Source organism: Ctenocephalides felis, unplaced genomic scaffold, assembly GCF_003426905.1.
Source record: "Ctenocephalides felis isolate EL2017-DRISC unplaced genomic scaffold, ASM342690v1 CF-g0.4_SCAFFOLD_00845, whole genome shotgun sequence".
Lineage (NCBI taxonomy): Eukaryota > Metazoa > Arthropoda > Insecta > Siphonaptera > Pulicidae > Ctenocephalides > Ctenocephalides felis.
This window is the reverse complement of record NW_020536999.1, coordinates 84,853,458-84,876,482: the sequence shown is the minus strand read 5'-3', so window position 1 is coordinate 84,876,482 and position 23,025 is coordinate 84,853,458. Positions and strand designations below refer to the sequence as shown.

At 31.2% G+C, this 23,025-nt stretch overlaps 2 protein-coding genes across 2 annotated transcripts in view; one reads left to right on the top strand and one right to left on the bottom strand.

The window, feature by feature from the left end:
- LOC113391198 overlaps window positions 1-21,352 on the bottom strand; it is a 36,546-nt gene extending 15,194 nt beyond the window's left edge. Inside the window, exons 1-6 of the mRNA XM_026627150.1 lie at window positions 21,167-21,352; window positions 5,801-5,964; window positions 5,590-5,691; window positions 2,362-2,527; window positions 1,791-1,899; window positions 1,073-1,189 (exon numbers count right to left, since the gene is read on the bottom strand). Of these exons, the coding sequence (XP_026482935.1) occupies window positions 1,073-1,189; window positions 1,791-1,899; window positions 2,362-2,527; window positions 5,590-5,674 (477 nt within the window). The 5' untranslated portion in view covers window positions 5,675-5,691; window positions 5,801-5,964; window positions 21,167-21,352. The remainder of the gene's footprint in view (window positions 1-1,072; window positions 1,190-1,790; window positions 1,900-2,361; window positions 2,528-5,589; window positions 5,692-5,800; window positions 5,965-21,166) is intronic.
- LOC113391197 (gastrula zinc finger protein xLCGF3.1-like) lies at window positions 13,933-14,997 on the top strand. Its single transcript, XM_026627149.1, has one exon. It carries the CDS (start codon window positions 13,933-13,935, stop codon window positions 14,995-14,997), a length of 1,065 nt encoding a protein of 354 aa, XP_026482934.1.
- Window positions 21,353-23,025: the final 1,673 nt, after the last annotated feature.

Here is a 23,025-nt window from a genome sequence, read left to right as displayed (position 1 = left end):
TACGTAGAGCTGCCGCTAACGCACGTAGCATGTACGTAACACGAGAGGCACAAAGAAGTATCTATTTCACGGCAAGAACGTAACGGCTGTTACGTTGCACTAACACACCGCGGTTGCCTTTTTGGCACGTATCTAAGTTGAATAAAAAGCGCGTAGGTGTCTTTCTTGTTACGTATAATAATTTAATGAAATTTCTTGCAAATAATAACTATAGTTATTTAAAAATTAAAAACTATTATAATGTTTTAAAATAAACACTTACGAAAATTAAAACAGATAATAATTTGAGTTATAGGTGTGTATGGTTGCATATATGTATATTGAACATCTAAGAATTACGAGATCATTTAACAAGTTAGATTCTTCATGCTTTTGTTGTGTTTGTGTATAAATGTTAATTTCGTTTGGTAAATTTATAGAACAAAAGTTTGTATGAATCGTGTGATGTCTTTGTATCTACTTTTGAATTTAGTGTTTGTGGAATCACCCTTAATCTCGTTCAAAGATTATAATTATACTAGTTCATGTTCTCTGTCTCATTTTCTAAATTTTTTGTTACGTTTGATCTTTGCAATTGATTTTGTACTGAGTGGTGTATCCACTTGTGTTGTAGTTAAAGTTTTGTTTATATAAAAAAAAATTAAATAATGCATTGTGTTTCAATTAAGTGACTTATTTAAAGGTACTAGAATTTTTTATAATAATTCAAAAACCTTTGTTATATAAAAATTCTAGTAAGAACTCCGGTAGAGTAATCATTCTTTCTTCAAATGATTTTCCAGTCTAAGGAAATCGTCCTAATGGGAGGTCCCAGGGGGTAAAGCATGAGCATGGGTAGATCTAAAGTTAGTGGGGGTCAGACATGCATTTGAACACTATTGGGGCACCCTAAATGAGCCAAAACAGGATTTTTCAAAATTTGATATGAGAATTCATTTAAGAGATATGGTTTCTTCGAAAAAGTATCTTATTTTGATCCCTAATATTCAAAAATCATATGTTCCCAGGCAACGTTTTTTTACCCATACAAATCAACCTGTCCTAATATATGTAAATATTTATTTTAAATTACCTTGAGTATATCTCCTTCTGTGTTTACCAAATAAAGTGTGGCATCATATGAGAACACTGGATTCAGTTTAGGATATTTATTTGTGTAGGGGGGCCCTGACTCGACTAGCTGAACAGGCTGCAAAGTAAAAAAAAGTCATAACGGTTTTCAAAAATTAAATATGAACATAAAATAAGTAAAATTAAAACAAAACAATCCAAATTTTAAGAAATTCATTGATATGCATTTCAATTTCTTTCAGCATCTTTACAAATTTACAAATTTAGGGACCGATTCTGCCGCATAGCAGAAAAATGAGAAATTTCATAAAATGGGAAGGCCATTTTATGAAAAACTTTCCATACTAGATATTGACAAAAGTCATGTGGCTGCTGTGCAGTCAGGTGCTTTCCTCAGGTTGTCAGATAAAAAACCTAACCCAGAAACCGCATAAATATCAAAAAAACGATCTTAGACAAAGGGTCTTTCTGACCCAGCTTCATAACATCTGAGTGAAGTTCCAGTTTAGGTGTAAAATGCCTGAATGCACAGCAAACACATGACATTTTGACAGTATTCAGTATGATTCAGTAGCATAATGTATGGAAGTTGGAGCGTAACATGGCCTTGCCAAAACATTTTTCTGTTATGCGGCAGAATCGGCCCCTTAGTCTCAAACGATTAAGAAATAAATTAGTTGGATAATGTTGGATTTTATTACAATTTTTTTATTGCTAACCTGTCTCTGTATGTAACCCTTTCCTGCACCAATACTGACTTCCCAAACAATCAGTTGACTAGACTGCTCTGCAAGTTGAACAACATGAATCGGTTGAGCCGGAGAGCATCTATAATAAATAAATATTGTTTATTAAGTATTAGGATAATAATTAATATATGGTTGAAAGATAAAGATATCTAATTGCATATTACTAGATAGATTCTTCTGGATTTTGGTGTGTTTGTATGGTAATGTTAATCTTATTTGGTAAATTTATGGATAAAAGGTTGTATGAATATTAGTCTTTTGCAGTATTGTGTGAAGTCTTTGTGCGTTAGTAATATCTAGTATTGAAATAACTAGATATGATAGAATTAATTACCAATTTGTCAAACTACTTTGTTACACTTGTGCAAAATTGAATAATCTGTAATAGTTTCTCTAGCATTTACTACAAAAATACCACTTACACCCAGCTTCTTCATATATTCAATATTATACATGTAATTATCTCCCAAATCTAAATTTAGATCATTTATTTTCTGATGTCTTCAGACTTTTTAATCAATCTAATTATAATTTCACTCACTTTAAAATTTGCTTAGGCCCATCCATTCCCGATGGGATGCTCAACAGTTGCTCGTTGGTTCTCCAGCACCACAATTGAATTTCATAATTGGGAAGACCGGTCAAGCTCACCAGATAATCAGACTCGGTGAAGACCAGGGATAAATACTTATCCGTCGTACCGGTACCTGGAAGGATAAAAATATTAAATTGCAAATAACTACTGTTCGATTTTTACTGAGTTTTTTTTATGACATGATGCTGGTCACTTTGAGGCAACTTTAGAACCATGAAGGTAGTGCTTGAATTTATTACAGCTATTAGTTGCGTGTTATTTTAAATAGAGTGCAGAAACGAACAGTTCCAGAAATATTCAATTTTAATTTTGTAAATACAAAGAAGCTCTGGTACAGCTCACAACAAAAAATTGAAGTTTATGGTGAAGATTGCTTACAAAGCACATATGTAAGATTTGGTATAAATATTGGGTTCTGGAGTTTATTCTCTTGAAACTAACAACGTTCTGGTCGATCTACTGAAACTGATGAAAACCAAATCAAAGCCATAATTAATATGATCGTTGAAACAAGGCTACAAGGCATTACAATAAACATTGTATTTAATGTTCGAATGCTTTTTTCAGCTCTTTTTTTCAGAAGCGAAATTCGTGCAGCTACTATTATTATTATAAAATTACTATCCTTTTAATATTAATTACGTTGATTAAATAATAATTTAATATTAATTATGAATAAGCTTGACAAGAGTCTGAAATAATATCTATTATTATTGATTACATCTTGCTTATGAATAATAATAATAATAAAATAATAATATCTCACACACAACAATCATATGCCCTGTGCTAAGAAATTTGATATTTGGGTACTTCAAAAAATACAAAGTATCAACTTTTGCCATACCCACTATGAACAAAGACAAATAAAATCTTTCTTTATAAAAAATCATCTCTTGTAAAAAAACATGTGTTTGTGTATTGAACAACAATCAAAATATCATGTTGTCAGTTTGGTGGGACCACAAATGTGTTGTGTCTTTTGAGCTGCTTCAAAGGAACCAGACGCTGCACTCTGATGTTTACTATCAACCAATGAAGCAAAGAAGAGCAACCAGAATTGTCAAATCAAAAGTGCATTGGAAACTCTAGGGATTAGAAAACTATTAGAGCTTGGAAGTGATACCAGATCCCTAATACAGCTTTGATCTGGCCCCATCTGATTCCTTACATTACGAAATTTGCAGAATTCTTTGAAAGGTAACACATCAAACAAGTGACTTTAATTAATTCAATTTTATGTTGACAAGGACCAGAAATTTTATAGTAAGATATTAAACAGATAAGTTGGCGAAAGGTTATTGAGTAAAATGGAAAATATAAAATTGATTAAAAACTATTTTAAAGATTAAACCAAATCTTTATTTTGAGATAATCGTCACTTGTGAAAAGACATCGGTGTTGTACTGTGACATGTATTGAAAACAATCAGAGTTCGGTAACCAAGATGAACCAGCAAAAACCATATCGAAAGCCTTGTATCCAAAAAAGATCATCAATTTGGTGATACCAGAACAAGATTTTGTGTTTTTTGAGTTGCTCCAAAGGAACCAGAAGATGCATTCTGATATTTACCGATCGGAAAGTGCATTGGAAACTCGTGGAAAACTATTGGAACTTGGAAGTGATACCAGAATTGATTAAAAACTATTTTAAAAATTAAACCAAATAATCTTTCTTTTAAGATAATCGTCACTTGTAAAAAAAAAAAGATGCGTAGTGTACAGTGACATATCATGAAAACAATCAAATGTTGGTAAACAAGATGATCCAGCAAAAACCATATTGAAATCCTTGGATTCAAAAAAGATCATGCTGTCAGTTTAGTAGGAGCAGAAGGTGTTGTGTTTTTTGAGCTGCTTCAAAGGGACCAAACGATGTATTCTGGTGTTTACAGCTAACAATCGATGAAGCAAAAATGAGCAATCAGAGTTATCAAATCGAAAAGTGCATTGGAAACTCGTGGCAATCTATTGGACCTTAGGAGTGATACCAAATCCCTATTACAGATTCGATCTGGCACCATCTGATTTCTTACTTTACAAAATTTACAGCATTATTGCAAAATTGACATCAAAATTTGCAGAATTCTTTGAACAGTAACACATTAGGCAAGTGACTTCAATTAATACAGTTTTATGTTGACAAAGACCAGAAGTTTTATGGTAAGATATTATGCAAAAACGTTAGCCAATGGTTATTGAGTAAAATGGAAAATATACAATTGATTAAAAACTATTTTAAAGATAAAACCAAATCTTTATTTTGAGAAAATCGTCACTTGTGAAACTTCGAAGTGATACCAGATCCCTAATACAGCTTTGATCTGGCACCATCTGATTCTTAACATTACAAAATTTGCTACATTTACAAAATTTGTAACACATGAAACAATTAATTCAGTTTTATGTTGACAAGGACCAAAAATTTTATAGTAAGATATCATAAAAAAAAGTTGGCCAAAGATTATTGAGTAAAATAGAACTATTCTTTGTTCAAAAAAAAGTGTCAACTACCAAAATTGCCATCATTGCCAAGCCAATATTTTGTTAACACATAATTTTTGGTTACAAAATTATCCTAAAACCTTACGGTCTTCAAATATGGGGTTCAGCAAAGAATAGCAACATACAAATAATCCAGCGCTTCCAAAACGAAGTATTACGCCAAGCCATTTGTGCTCCAAGATATATGCCCACCTGGCTAATCCGCCACGACACACGTACTCCCACAGTAAAAGAAAAAATCAAAAAAGATTGCCCAAAGCTACAAAAATGAAATCGATGGACACCCAAGGAGCTCGGAGCAAGTCTATACAATGTCACGCATCAAAAAAGGATGAAGAGGACGGAGTTATCAGAATTGACACATTGATTGCATATCATTTATTGTTCTTCATTACATTCCTTTATTATTTATTTTTTATTTAGACTAGGATAGTCATAGATATGAGTTTATATAGCATTAGATTAGATATTTAAGTACTTCTTATATAGTAATTAGCAAATAGTAACAGAATATATCCACACTAGAAAGAATTACCAATGGGTAATCTTTCTAAATAAACCATATATTATAACATACAAATCACTAAATGTCTTCACTAAGACAGATTGTAATTTGAATAAGAAAAAAAAACAAAAAAAACAAATTTTTGGTAATTTGTTTACTTACATGGCATCTCACCGACTCTCACAAAGTCTGGATATCTCATAACCAGTATTCGAGGATCTGAGCACTTTTCAGCTATGGCGAACATGTTAATGTATCGATGACCTTAAATAAATAAAATTGAGATAAAAGCTTCAGTAAGAACGTATTATTTGACGCAGGTTGCTTTTACCAGGATGTAAAACAACGACAAATTTCTTTTCCTAAGTCTTACCAGCCAGTGCCTGGACGCCGTCGCCAGTGGCGTAGCTGTTAGCCCTGTAGCAGGACTCCTGTTTAGTAACAACATTATAAAAAGCGACATGGACACCGCAGGCTGCCGCCACGACATCTCGTCCAATGAACACCACATCGATCAGTTCACCAAATTTAACCCATCTGTAATTGAAAATAATATAATAGTCCAATCATTATAGTAAGTTTACCTCGAAATTCGAGATACCCAGCTGTAAGTCTGTCTATCACCCTTAAGTTGTCTCAAAACTACATATAGTATTGACAACCTACCACATGTAGGTTTTGAGACAATTTCAGGGTGTTAATATACAAGTTTTTACAGACTTACAGCTGGGTATTCCGAATTCCGAGATTCTTACCTAATTTAAGCTTAAATGACTAGACTATAACTGCAAATTATTGAGGAAGAAGTAATTTAATATAGAGTTTATGTTAATGGGTATGAAATATCTTTATAACGCCATATATTCAGCAGAAATGTTTTACACATTAAAGCTAATTAGAAATCTTATGAAATTTAGTAATATTTACTCGTACCATTTCCTGATGTTAAATAATAAATAACTAAGTATAAGTGAAATTTTGCCTTGATGCCAGTTGCTCAGACTTGCCTCGAATGTGTGAGTACTGAATATGGCATAGTCAACAAGAATTCAGATTTGAAAAATAATGAATTCTGATGATAAATATATAGGGTACAACAAGGTGTGACTTGCATGTGATGCTTCAACATGAACCGATCTTCTGGTATACTATTAATAATAATAATAACTAAGTGTAAGTGGCATTTTGCCAACTTGCAACACCTCCCGATATGTGTAAGTAAGCAATAATATAACTTAACAATAAGAATTGAGATTGTGCTATTTATGTAGATAAAAGTTTGAACTGTACATTGAAATTTAATTAACTCCATTTCCAATTGATATCTTTCAGGCTTACTATACTATAATTATAGTGCACGAACTGAAAGAGTAGCCCATTACTTTTGTACCGTAAACCATGTACCGTAGGCCTATAATATTTTTAGGATCATTAAGATGAACTTGAACCACTATACAAAGTTTCATTAAAATAGCCGAAAAGAGTTCTTTAATAATTATTTACAAACGGTCCGACAAATATTTATTTAAAACAGCACGATTCCCAATAATATATATCAAACAGTTCTTAAATTTTCGAAATCAGTTCAATATATTTGGCGAAAACTTTGATAAAATATTTCCGTTTTTCTGCCAATTTCCAGCTTTGCCGATCGTTTCGCAATCAACGAAATCCTTATTAAGTTTCATCGAATGATATTCAATTTTCGACATTTTGGCTTAGACGTCAACATACTTTTCACAATTTTGGCCTCGACCGAATCAGAATAATTTAAAAGTCGGATTTTCGTGCAAAAACAAACGTCTCATTTGGAAAGTTAATTATCAAGTATATTTATCAGTCACAGTTAACTGGTTAATATAGTGGTTTCCAACCTTTTCGTACCGCACTCCATTTTCTTATAAAAAAATTGCTACGCTCCCCAATTTTTTTTGACAATTTAATTTCATGAATACTCAACTGATATTACAATTTAATTATCAGACTACAAAATAATATGCAATATCATGTAAAAATATGCACAATAATTATTTACTCAATTTCTTTTTATATTCTTTCAACGTTTTTGGTTTATTTTGGAAAATAGTATTTTGGGAACAACTGTACGCCCCCCTTGCCCTTGAGCCGCGCTCCACATGTTGAAAACCACAGGCAGGTTAAAGGTTTGGAACTGTGCTAAGTGACCACAGCGCCATTACGAAATTCTCAAATAAAATATTTAAACCATACTGAAGACAAAATTAAAAAAACCAAAATAAATTAAAATATTTATTTTAATTTTAAACTGTCTAAATCAATATATATTGAATGCTAGAAATGTCAATTTAGCAAAATATTGTTTACGTACTCTGTAAAGGCCCTCGCATCTGCTTCGCTCATATTTTTCACTTAGACTTTTACACAGTCTCAAAAATATACAATTACTAATAATTAATATTTTCAAATATATATTTCACTTCAATGTATTGAAAATAAATGCGCATTGATTATCACGATTGCCATGGTGATTTGATATCATGGAAACGGAGCAGAAGACTCATATGCTTTTCTGATTATTGTACTTTTATAAAACCAATTAATTAATTGGGCTAAAATCCGAATAATTTTCGATATTCAAAAAAATATTTTTTGGAAATTCAAATTTTTTCTTTAACTTCCCGTAAGGCAAGTTAAAGTAACCGCAAAAAAATCGAATATACAGAGGTTTCTAAATATTTTGGCATACCTTATAATTAGAAAAAATGGATGTATGTGTGTGTGTATATGTGCGGATACAAATTTTCGTCGACAATTTCGGGAACACCGATCAACCGATTTGAATAATTCAAAAAACATTCGATTTGTGTTGATTGAGGAGACGTGCTAATGTTTTTGGCAAAGGCAGGTCCAGCCGTTCCAAAGATACGGGGCAAAAAGTACCAAAAACGGTAACTCAGTTTTTAAGAGGAGGGAGCGATTTGAATAATTCAAAAAACATTTTACTTGTATTGAAAAGATGAACAACTGATCAAATTTTCATGAAGGCAGGTCTAGCGGTTTCGGAGATCTAGTGAAAAAAGTACAAAAAAAATGCCATCTGGCGGTCAAAAATGATCATTAGACATATGCACATCAAATTATCAGATTTTAACAATAAGTATAAATTTTATTTACATTCCTATGGATTCCGTACCAATGTTCATCCGTTAGACGTCGACGCGGCGCTTACGCGCTTTGACTTTTCGTCTCTATGCAGTTGAAGCAGTACGATTGCTTTGAAAAAAAGTTCAGAATTTCCAAAATATTTCAAAATACACTTTTCTTCGAAAAGTCTTTTTTTCGAAAAAAAGTAAATTTTTGTCAAAAATTTATAGTTTCTCAAAAATCTAATTTTTCATAGTAATTTTTTTTCAAAAATGTTAATCTTTTCAAAAAAAAAAATTTTTGGTACGGGAAGTTCCAGCAATTTGCCTTAAGGCACGATGCCATGCGCCCAAAAAAAAATTTTTTTTTACTTTCCCAAAAACTCTTCACATGCAAAATGTTTTATGAATCATTCGAATCGGATGCTTTGTACATACTTTGAAAAACTGTCTTTTTTTACACTTGTAGCTCATTATCTCCCCATCATTACGGATTGAATGTTTTTTGAATTATTCTAATCGGACGCTCCGTTCTCTCAAGAACCCGATTTCTATTTTCTGCACTCGTTGCTCCGTTTTTCCAAAATGGCTGGACCTGCCTTTGCCAAAAACTAATCAGCCCGTCTCCCTATCAATGAGAATCGAATTTCTTTAATCATTCAAATCGGTTAGGATTTGACTCCGCTTCAGGGAGGAGATATATCCGCTTAACAACTTCACAACTTCGAAACCACCAATTACTCGACACAAATGTGTTTTACAGTGTATTATTCATATATTTAAGGATTTATTAAGTATTTGGAAATCGTTTACGAACTATTTAAAAATGTTTGTTCATTTTATTATAAGAAATTACTATTTTATGCATTTTAATTAAGGTGAGCTATATTTTTTTAAGTCATTACAGGGACGGCAATTTTTAGCTATTTGATTAATTTAATTTTGATTAACAAATACCTCTCTTAAGCTAGCAAGACCAAATTAGCAAAATCGATCCGGACTAATTTGTACCACAAAAAAAATTTGCACTACGTGCCGTTTAAAAAATACACGTGGCGCTGCTAGCTTTAATATTGAGCTAGAAAGGCCACTTTTTGTTTTAGAAGAAAATAAATAAAATTAAACGGAAATTGATTAATTCAAATTTGAACTAAATTGAACTACCAAAATTAAACCAAACTAGTGGGGTGTATGGCATCGTGCCTTAAGGCAAATTGCTGGAACTTCCCGTACCGTAACGAAATGTTCGAGAAATATTGAATGTTTTCAAATAGATTATTATAAATATTGTAACATTGTCTAATAATCATAAGAATTATATAAACTGAATTGCAAAGTTAAACATATTTGATTAAAGTATATTAGAACTTAAGTCAGAATTACGATTAAAATCTGAATTATTTTCGATATACAAAAAAAAATTTTTTTTGAAAAAAAAAATTAAAAAAAAAATTTTGATACATTTTTTTTTTCCAAAATCTATTATTATGTCAAAACAAGCAGAAAGTTCTTTGAATCATTCAAATCGAACGCTTAGTTCTCTCAAAAACTCCCATTTTTTGCACATTTAGCTCTGTATCTCCGATATGGCTAGACCTGCCTTTGCCAAAAACTAATAACCACTTCTCCCAATCATTACTAATTGAAAGTTTTTTAGATCATTCAAATCGGATGCTCCATTCTCTCAAAAACTCGATTTTTATTTTCTGCAATCTTTGCTCTTTATCTCCGTAACTGCTGGACCTGCCTTTGCCAAAAACTAATCAGCACATCTCCCTATCAATAAGAATCGAATGTTTTTTGAACCATTCAAATCGGTTGATCCGTGCGCCCGAAAACGTGGACGAAAAATTATATCCATACATACATACACACACACATCCATTTTTTCTGAGGTATGCCAAAATGTTCAGAAACCTTCAAAACGTCGAGAAATGTAAAAATTTTCAATTTCGATTTTCGGCCCATTACAATAACTTACCCTACGGGGAAGTTGAAAAATCGAAAATGGCTACTAAAATCAGTACCCCATGACGGCCGGACCGCCCTAATATTAGGTGTTTCGTGAAAATAGGTATATAGTGCAGAAAAAAAGCCTGACTTGAAGTCAAAAAAAACTAGTTGGTATTGGTATTTAGCCTTGAGGCAAGTTACAATAACTTCCCGATATGTGTAAATAACCAACTTAATCAATAAAAAAGAAATTAATTTATGAGTGGATTTATTACACATAATTGAAAACGAACGAACACGTTAACTCGGAGTATTTTCAAAAAGCAACTTTTCAAAAATCAACAATTATTATATTTGAACCAGTTTCCGTAGGATTTTAATGGTTTAGTATGTTTATTAAGACCAAGTACTATATTGTTATACCGAATAAATCGTCTAAAAGTACCCATTTTCTCAAACTTTGATAAATTTTTAAAATTAAACTACTTGTCGTAAGGCCGCAATATTACAGTAAGTTCTATAAGACCATGGTATATATCGCTAAAAAAATCCATGAAAATCGTCTTAATTTTTTTTTCAACAGTTAATTACAAGAAAACAGCTCGGTAGATTTTTACCTAAAACTAATCAGTACCATTCCCAACTAATATCTTTCGAACAGTTTTTGATTTTTTAAAATCGGTTCGGTAGGATGAGCTTAAATGTGGACGAAAAGTTTAACACTTTTTTTCAAACTACAAAGAAATGGTTTGGCAGATTGTCGCACAAAACTGACAAACGATAGTCCTCGTCGAGATACATGGAATGGCTTTTAAATTTTTGAAATCGGCCAAGCCGTTTGCGAGAAAACGTCGATTTACGGCAAAAAATCTGTTCACATACACACACACACACATACATACTTTTTCCAAATTTGGTCTCATTCGATTCAGAATGGTTTGAAACGTCGAGAAAACATAAAATTAGCAAATCGGATTTTTTGATGAAAATATAAACTTCTCCTTCGGAAAGTTAACAAATAATCTTTGATAATAATATTATAAAATCACTGTTCAATTTAATTTTTCCCGTACTAAATGCCCTAACATTATTTTAGGGATGATTTGGGGCAAAACGGTGGTAGTAATTTTTATAAAATCAGTGACTTTATAATATTATCAAAGAATATTTTGTTTTTTTTTTTACTTCAATGCAGGCTTTTTTTCTGCACTATATACCTATCTTCACGAAACATCTCATATTAGGGCGGTCCGGCCGTCATGGGGTACTGATTTTAGTAGCCGTTTTCGATTTCTTGGTTTAATTTTTGGCAGTACAAATTAGTACAAATTCGAATTAATCAATTTCCGTTTAATTTTATTTATTTTCTTCCAAAACAAAAAGTTGTCTTGCTAGCTCAATATTAAAGCTAGCAGCGCCACGTGTTTTTTTTAAACGGCACGTACAAGTTGAAAATATTTGTTTGAAGTATATTAAAACTTAAGTCAGAATTAAAATTAAAATCTGAATTATTTTTGATATACATAAAAAAATATTTTGGATTTTTTTTTCCAAACAAGCAGAAAGTTCTTTGAATCAATCAAATCGGACGCTTAGTTCTCTCAAAAACTGCAATTTTTTGCACATTTAGCTCTGTATCTCCGAAACCGCTGGCCTGCCTTTACCAAAACCTAATCACCACTTCTCCCCGTCATTACGAATTGAATGTTTTTTGGATCATTCAAATCCGATGCTCCGATGCTTCGTTCTCTCAAAATCTCGATTTATATTTTCGGCACTCTTTGCTCCGTATCTCCGTAACGGCTGGACCTGCCATTGCCAAAAACTAGACAGCACATCTCCCTATCAGTAGGAATCGAATGTTTTTTGAACCATTCAAATCGGTTGCTCCATGCGCCCGAAAACGTGAACGATAAAATGCGGACATACAAAACACATAGCACACACATCCATTTTTTCTGGGGTATGCCAAAATGTTCAGAAACCTTCAAAACGTGAAGATATGCAAAAATTTTCATTTTCGATCTTCGGCCCATTACTATAACTACCCTACGGGATGTTAAAGATATGTATCAGGATAATTATTTAGCTATAAAGGGTCAACTAGGCAATCAGGCGACCAGACAATTTATGAATAAATAAATGTCAATAAAACAATTATAAAATCATAATTCTGGAAAAGTAATGATATAGTATACAAAATTGCATTAATTTTGGACAATTTATACCTAGAAAGTAAAGAAATTGGAAGTATTAATGCATCTAATACAGCTCAACAATCCATCGCATTTTTGTTTAGACTTTTATTCATATGCATACACAGCAACGCGCGATCTGGCACTTCTAGTATTTTATATAAAAACTTAAATTAACAATATTTTTTTACAATTTTATAATGCCGCCTTTAGGTAACTCCGAAAATGTTACCATATGTGATGATATAAATGCGCTGATTAAAATTTTCAAACAAAAGCTTGTGGAGAATAGAAGTTAACAGCAGCAAGTCAAAACACATCACTTTCACTCTTTGCAAAGGGACTTGTCCTGCAGTAAGACTTAATGACGAAATTATAGATCAAACAGATACAGTCAAATATCTAGGTCTACACCTGGATAAGAGACTAACCTGGAAAGAACACATTAAGAAAATGAGAAAACAGTTTGAAGAAACCAGAAGAAGATATCATTGGCTCCTTGGACGAAAATCAAAACTTGACACTCGTAATAAAATTTACCTCTATAAAGCCATCATTAAACCAATTTGGACATACGGCATACAGCTATGGGGATCAACTTCCAACTCAAACGCTTTAATAATTCAAAGATTTCAAAACAAGTTATTAAAAGAAATTCTGAAAGCACCAAAGTATGTTCCACGTTGGTTAATACACAAAGACACAGGCACTAGCACAGTTAAGGATGAAATAATCGCTTACTCACACAAATATAGAAATCGCCCTCTGATCACCCGAACTTGCTCGCGAGAAAACTTCAAATCAACTCTACCAGGGCCCGATTAAAAAGAAAATTTCTTCTGCATTAATCAACAATACACAAGACCTTCGACAAATCACTGGCAATGGTCAGATGATTCGTATTTTGCCAACGCCTTCAGTTTCATGTCAAATATTTTACTTGTTGTCCGTTTCAGGACAGTTGTAAAAATTATTAAAATAATAAAAAAAAGCGAACCACGCGCATGTGAAACGTCATGTACGTTCGCTAGGTGAGGAAGCATCTTTACATTAAACTGACAGCAGTTGTTTTCAATGTCGTCCATTCTGCTCTTTTGTTGATGTGAGAATTAAATAGAAATGTCAAAGTGTTTTATGGAGTTATAGTAAATTTAAACAAAACTATTAATAAATATATATCAAAACATATTTATTATACATTAAAAATATGTAAATGGTCCCAACAAATTCCTAAAATGTCTGAAGAAACAATTTCAAACACAACAATTAAAATTGAAACCATCGAATATCCTCCAGTAAAACAAGAAATTGATAATAATAAAAGAATACCAGAAATATGTCTAGAAGATGCAGAAATAAATGTGCAGCAATTTTTAAAGTGTGAGGTGACAATAGACAAAGAAATAAAGCTAGAACCTATCGATAAACAAAATGTAGACACTAGCATAAATGAAGAAATTTTAGATCAAACCATCAGTAATTCGAAACAGCAACATAAAACAAAAAACGACTTAACACTACATGAAACTGTTCATACCGAAGAACCTTATAAATGTGCAACATGCGATAAAACTTTCAAAACAAGAGAATCATTAAACCGGCATGAATTGATTCACACCGGACAACGACCTTATAAATGTGAGATATGTTATAATACATTCGTTCGAAAAGAAACATTAAAGATGCACATGCTAATTCATACTGCAGAACAGCCTTATGAATGCAAAATTTGCAAAAAAACATTCAAAACAAAATATAATGTAAAACGGCATGAAGGAACTCATACTGGAGAGCGGCCTCATAAATGTGCAATTTGCAACAAAGAATTCGCTGCAAAACACTCTTTAAACCATCACATAATAATACATACAGGAGAACACCCTTACAATTGCGATACATGCAATGAGGGTTTCTTTACAAAAGGAGCTTTATATCAACATTATTTTTCACATACCGGAGTCTTATTAGAACGTCCTTACAAATGTGAGATATGCAATAAAGGATTTGTGGAATCAAGATATTTAAAACAACATTCATCATCAGTGCACAACAATGGAGAACGACTTTTCAAATGTGAAATATGCAACCAAACATTCAAAACAGCACGATCATTAAACCGACATGACATTAACAATAGTGAAGATCGTCCATATAATTGTGAAATATGCAATCAAACATTTGATAGTAAATGTTCATTAAAAGTACATATAAAAATTCATAAGCCAACTGCCCCAAGAAAGGATATGTGCCACGATCTACAAAGCATTTGTAATAGGGGTGATATGTATATAAAAATGTGATTTTGATGTTCATAAATTAAGTGCTTTACAAAAGCAGTTTCAATAAATAAATGTAATATTAGAATTGAATTCCTGAATTATTTCATAGTGCTACTAGGCAATAATTTAACTAGTTGGTATTGGTATTTAGCCTTGAGGCAAGTTACATGAACTTCCCGAAATGTGTAAATAATCGACTTAATCAATAATAAACAAATTAATTTATGAATGATTAGAAGTATTCCGAGAGTATTTATTACACATAATTGTAATACATAATTGAATTAACTCGGAGTATTTTCTAAACGCAAATTTTTACAAATCAATAATTTTTATAATTGAACCAGTTTTCGTAAGACGTGAATGGTTTAGTATGTTCATTGAGACCAAGAAATCTATCGTTATACCAAGTAAATCATCTAATTTTAATTTTAACAAACGTCCAGAAAACTACTCATTTTCTCAAACTTTGATAAATTTTTAAAATTAAACTACTTGTCGTAAGGCCGTAATAATTCAGTAAGTTCTATAAGACCATGATATATATCGCCAAAAAAAGTTTCATAAAAAACGGCTCATTTTTTTTGTTTTCAACAGTTAATTACAAGAAAACGGCTCGATAGATTTTTACCTAAAACTAATCAGTACCATTCCCAACTAATATCTTTCGAACAGTTTTCGATTTTTCAAAATCGATTCGGTAGAATGAGCTTAAATGTGGACGAAAAGTTTAACACTTTTTTCAAATTGCAAAGAAACGGCTTGGCAGATCGTCGCACAAAACTGACAAACGATAGTCCTCACCGAAATACATCAAACGGCTTTTAAATTTCTAAAATCGGTTCAGGCGTTTTTGAGAAAACGTCGATCAAAAGTCTAATTTTGACAAATGCCAAAAAACGATACCAATTTTTGCAAATTTTGACGAATTTTTAAAGCTGAACCAGTTGTCGTAGAGCCGTAATATTTTAGTATGATCTAGAAGACTATGGTATCTAACCGTCAAAAAAATAATCATAAAAATCGTCGAATTTTTTTTTTTTAAACTTTATTACAAGAAAACGGCCCGGCCGATCTCTACCAAAAACTAATCAGCACGATTCCCAACCAATATCTTTCGAACGGTTTTTGAATTTTCAGAATCGATTCAGAATTGCAGGCTAAAACGTGGACAAAATTTTTTTCACTTTTCTGCTATTTATAAAGAAACGGTTCGGACTATCGTCTCACGAAACTCAGAAACGCTACTTCTTATCGAGTTACACCGAATGGCTTTTAAATTTTTGAAATCGGTCGAACCGTTTTTGAGAAAACGTCGATTTACGGCAAAAAATCTGTTCGCATACCCGCACACACACACACACACACATACTTTTTCCAAATTTGGTCTCATTCGATTCAAAATGGTTTGAAACGTCGAAAAAACATAAAATTAGCGAATCGGATTTTTTGATGAAAACAAACTTCATATGTTAATAAACATAGAACAATTAATATATCTTATATATAAAATTCTTCTATACAGGTGTAAGTCGAGATACTCCTCCTAAACGATTATTCGGATTTTGATAAATCTTTTTAGAGTTTGTCAAAGAAAATTTTTAAGATTTATTGAATGATAAAACTATAATAATATTGTAGAAATAATTGGCAAAAATTATAAAAAACCACTTATCATTGTTTGACATTGAAAACATTTGAACAGCCACTAGCCACTTGCTAGAAATGCCAAATTGCTTGAGATTTGAATTTATCTGAAATTATATGAGTCTAGATAATATTAGAATGTAATATGCGAGAAAAATGTAATCTCTACATTATTATTGTCGAAAAGCAGCTGAGATGTGCCAGAAATTAAAATAATATGAGATACAGTCAACAGTATATGTTTGGCAGATGAAATTATATAATTCAGTTTAAAAAATAACGCAATAAAATATCTGATAATTTTATGTGCATATGTCTAATGATCATTTTTGACCGCCAAATGGCATTTTTTTACTTTTTTCACTAGATCTCCGAAAACGCTAGACTTGCATGAAAATTTGATCAGCTGTTCATCTTGTCAATACAAGTAATATGTTTTTTGAATTATTAAAATCGGACGCTCCGTTCTCTTAAAAACTGAGTTACCATTTTTGGCACTTTTTGCCCCGTATCTACGGAACGGCTAGACCTGCCTTCGCCAAAAACTAATCAGCACGTCTCCTTATCAATACGAATCGAATGTTTTTTGAATTATTTAAATCGGTTGATCGGTGTCCTCGAAATCGTCGACGAAAATTTGTATCCGCACACACACACATACACGCACATACAGACATACATCAATTTTTTCTAAGGTATGCCAAAATGTTCAGAAGGTTTTGAAACGTAAAGATATATAAAAATTTTCATTTTCGATTTTTTGCGATTACTATAACTTGCCCTACGGGAAGTTAATTATATATAATTAGTAAGAAGCATGTAAAATTATAATATATGTCGATAAAACAATAAAGTTGTTCATAGGCATCCATCCAAATACTAAAAAGAAGAGAAGAAATAATAAATTATGTTTCTTAGAATAAATTAATTTATACTTGTTTATCTATGGAATAAATTTATTAGACCCATATGTTTCGAGTTCCAAATTTGGCTCTTTCTCAAGGTAGACAAAACACACAAACAGTTAATACAAAAATAAAACCATGGTAAAAAAATTATTATTTCACAAATAAACAATCATGTTTCAAAAACAAATAAACGAATATAATAAAATCGACAATTACATTTCGAATAATGGAATAAGAAAAATTCATTACCATGCTTTTGTTTTACCTGTTTGTGTGTTCTGTTACAAAGCATATGGACCTAATATATTTATTCTAAAAAACATATCTTATTTTCCTTATATTTTTAGTTTCTTTTTTATATCTGGATGGATGCCTGTTAACAAGTTTATTGTTTTATTAACATATTTATCACCATCTGAAAAAATTATTATACATTATTATTAAACACACACACACACATGTATATATATATATATATATATATACATATATATATATATATATATATATATACATATATATATATATATATATATATATACAGGGTGCTTCAAAAAAATGTATACACACTTTGAACTTCCATAGAAAATTTATTTACCATTCTACAAAGTTAAATTTCAGGAAAATAGAAAGCCGAAAGTCCAATGTAAATGAAACATAAATAACAAATGTTAATACTGTTCAAATTGGTGACCTGCAGCATCAATACAATTCTGAGTACGAGTCACCACTGATTCTGTACATCACAAGGTTGCAATTTTGTGAATGAATTCAGGAGATGGTGATACGTGAACCGGGATTTATGGGTAGAATCATTTAGCCCCGCACTATCACAGGGCGTACGTACGAGCTTACCTGGATCAAAATTTGTCTTTACACCACTGGAATTCTTCTTGTGGGGCACAGTAAAAGATGAGATGTACAAACCACGTAACCTAGACATTCTTTGGAATGAGATTCAAGTAGCATGTAGAGAAATATCATTGGAAGTTTTGATACAATGTACAGAACCAGTGGTGACTCGTACTCAGAATTGTATTTGTACAGTATTAACATTTGTTATTAACTTCCGTAGGGTAAGTTTTTGTAATGGGCCGAAAATCGGAATTGAAAATTTTTACATTTCTCGACGTTTTGAAGGTTTCTGAACGTTTTGGCATACTTCAGAAAAAATGGATGTGTGTGTGTGTGTTGTGTGTGTGTGTGTGTGTGTGTGTGTGTGTGTGTATGTATGGGATACAAATTTTCGTCCACGTTTTCGGGCGTACGGATCAACCGATTTGAATGGTTTAAAAAACATTCGATTCCTATTGATAGGGAAAAGAGCTGATTAGTTTTTGGCGAAGGCAGGTCCAGCCGTTTCGGAGATACGGAGCAAAGAGTGCAGAAAATAGAAATCGAGTTTTTGAGTGAACGAAGCATCCGATTTGAATGATCTAAAAAACATTCAATTAGTAATGATTGGGAGAAGGGGTTATTAGTTTTTCGCAAAGGCAGGCCCAGCCATTTCGGAGATACAGAGCTAAATGTACAAAAAATGGCAGTTTTTGAGAGAACTAAGCGTCCGATTCAATTGATTCAAAGAACTTTCTGCTTGTCTTAACAAATAATTGATTTTGGAAAAAAAAATTTGTTCCATTTTTTTTTTTTTTTTTTTTTTTTTTTTTTTTTTTTAGTTTTTTTATATCGAAAATATTTCAGATTCCATTTTTAATTCTGACTATAGTTCTAATATACTTTACAATAATTTCAACTCTGCAATACAGTTTATATAATTCTTATAAATATGACAATGTTACAATATTTAGAATAATCTATTTGAAAACATTCAGTATTCCACGAACATTTCGTTACGGTACGGGAAGTTCCAGCAATTTGCCTTAAGGCACGATGCCATAATTGCCTCAAGATAGAATTCCACTTACAGCTAGTTTATGTTTCATTTACATTGGACTCTCAGCTTTCCATTTTCCTGAAATTTAACTTTGTTGTGTGTATACATTTTTTTGAAAAAGTGTGTATACATTTTTTTGAAGCACCCTGTATATATATATATATATATATATATATATAATATAGATAATTATATTATATTAATTGTTATTGTTATAGTTTATGTAAATATAAAAAGCTATCATATTTCATTGATTGGATAGTTGTCTAGTTTTTATTTGAATTTAAAAAATTACTGTATTTCTGGATCAATTTAAAAAATTGAAATTGCAATTGAATTACAGATAGTTTGTTTTAAATTATTTACAATTTTTCAAAATGATCCCTGAAGGTTTATGGCCATTCGGAGTAAATTTTAATTAGATTATTGGTACAGGTTCTATGTCAAATATTTTGTCACAACTTTCAATTTTATCTTCAAAATGAAATATTGAAATAGCTAGGAGTTGATATTCAGATCAATTATATTATGAAACATTTGGATCAAGTATATTATGAAAGCAATCTACATCAATCTTCACTTATTCGCTAAGCAGAAACAACATTACATTTTGGTTTTTCTGTTTCATTCTCAATTTTTGTGTATTAATAGATTCACTCACCTTGACAATGATTCAGACGATAGAAAAAGTTGAATGAAACATCCATATTTGAAAAAATACAAAACTTATGAACTGAATTTTATCTTCAAAATGATATATTGAAATAGCTAAGTTGATATTCAGATCAAATATATTATGAAACATTTAGATCAAGTATGTTATGAAAGCAATCTACATCAATCTTTACTTATTCGCAAAGCAGGAACAACATTACATTTTGGTTTTTCTGTTTCATTCTCAATTTTTGTGTATTAATAGATTCACTCACCTTGACAATGATTCAGACGATAGAAAAAGTTGAATGAAACATCCATATTTGGAAAAATACAAAACTTATGAACTGAATTTTAAGTTCAAAATGAAATATTGAAATAGCTAAGAAGTTGATATTCAGATCAAATATATTATGAAACATTTAGATCAAGTATATTGTGAAAGCAATCTACATCAATCTTTACTTATTCGCTAAGCAGGAACAACATTACATTTTGGTTTTTCTGTTTCATTCTCAATTTTTGTGTAATAATAGATTCACTCACCTTGACAATGATTCAGACGATAGAAAAAGTTGAATGAAGCATCTGTATTTGAAAAAATACAAAACTTATGAACTGAATTTTATCTTCAAAATGAAATATTGAAATAGCTAGGAGTTGATATTCAGATCAAATATATTATTAAACATTTAGATCAAGTATATTATGAAAGCAATCTACATCAATCTTTACTTTGTCGCTAAGCAGAAACAACATTACATTTTGGTTTTTCTGTTTCATTCTCAATTTTTGTGTATTAATAGATTCACTCACCTTGACAATGATTCTGACGATAGAAAAAGTTGAATAAAGCATCTGTATTCGAAAAAATACAAAACTTATGAACTGAATTTTATCTTCAAAATGAAATATTGAAATAGCTAAGAAGTTGATATTCAGATCAAATATATTATGAAACATTTAGATCAAGTATGTTATGAAAGCAATCTACATCAATCTTTACTTATTCGATAAGCACAAACGACATTAATTTTTGGGTTTTCTCTTACGTTCTCAATTTTTGTGTATTAATAGATTCACTCACCTTGGCGATGATTCTGACTATAGAAAAAGTTGAATGAAACATCCATATTTGAAAAAATACAAAACTTATTCTGAATGCCATCACAAACTGCAACAGAATGAATGACATTTTGTAGTTTTGTTGCCAATATTTTAGTTTTGCAACTTATAAATTTTGTGACAGTTGTTCTTAAGCAACTAGGTATCTTTTAACGTTAATCGAAACTCTAAAACTTTAAATAATATTAAAATCTTCAAAATTAAAATCATTTTTAGGCAAAAAAACTTTATAATTTAAATTTCTGTAACTACTGTTCTACTGTCATGGCGAGTTTATGTGACAACGGCACTATTGTGAAGTCGCAGCAATTGAAAGCATAGATAAATAAACATAAATAGACCGCTATCTCAGGCCATTTGACGTTACCACCATTTTAATTTATGCAGCGATCTGAAGAAGGCAGCACTTGTACAGTATATAAATAAATTAACCGCTGGTATTATTCCTAGATATGGTTCGTATACGTAATTCAAAATAAGAAAACCTAAATAATTTCTTATATTGGAAATGAGAACAAAACATACAAAGCACAAAATATATATTCAAATATATTACTAACATTTTTACATAACAATTAAAACTAGTTGGTATTGGTATTTTGCCTTGAGGCAAGTTATATGAACTTCCTGAAATGTATGAATAATCGATTTAATTATTAAAAAATAAATTAACTTATGAGTGATTAAAAGTATTCCGAGTGGATTTATTACACATAATGATCATGTTAACTCGGAGTATTTTGTAAAAGCAAATTTTCAAAAATCAACAATTTTTATAATTGAACCAGTTTCCGTAGTATTTTAATGATTTAGTATGTTCATTCAGACCAAGTACTCTATTGTTATACCAAGTAAATCGTCTAATTTTAGTTTTAACAAACGTCAAAAAATTACTCATTTTCTCAAACTTTGATGAATTTTTGAAATTAAACTACTTGTCGTAAGGCCGTAATATTTCAGTAAGTTCTATAAGACTATGATATATATCGCCAAAAAAAGTTCCATAAAAATCGGCTTAAATTTGTTTTTCAACAGTCAATTACAAGAAAACGGTTCGGTAGATTTTCCCCTAAAACTAATCAGTATCATTCCCAACTAATAAATATCTTTCGAACAGTTATGGATTTTTTAAAATCGATTCGGTAGTATGAGCTGAAATGTGGACGAAAGGTTTACCACTTTTTTCCAAATTACAAAGAAAAAGCTTGGCAGATCGTCGCACAAAACTGACGAACGATAGTCCTCATTGAGATACATCAAATGGCTTTTAAATTTCTGAAATCGGTTTAGGTGTTTTTGAGAAAACGTTGATCAAAAGTCTAATTTTGACAAATGCCAAAAAAACTATACTAATTTTTGCAAACTTTGACGAATTTTTAAAATTAAACGACTTGTCGTAGGGCCGTAATATTTTAGTATGATCTATAAGATTATGGTATCTACCGTCAAAAAAATATTAATAAAAATCGTCGAAAAAAATTTTTTTAACACGTTATTACAAAAAAACGGCCCGGCCGACCAAAAACTAATCAGCACGATTCCTAACCAATATCTTTCAAACGGTTTTTGAATTTTCAAAATCGGTTCAGAATTGCGGGCTAAAACTGACAAACAATAATTCTCATCGAGATACATCGAATGGCTTTTAAATTTTTGAAATCGGTCCACCCGTTTTTTGAGAAAACGTCGATTTACGGCAAAAAATCTGTTCACACACACACAATCTTTTTCAAAATTTGGTCTCATTCGATTCAGAATGGTCGAGAAAACAAATTTAGCAAATCGGATTTTCTGATGAAAACATAAACTTCTCCTACGGGA

Bases quoted from the DNA above. Each gene is read 5' to 3' on its own strand.
- LOC113391197 (XM_026627149.1), top strand. From the start codon at position 13,933: ATGTCTGAAGAAACAATTTCAAACACAACAATTAAAATTGAAACCATC.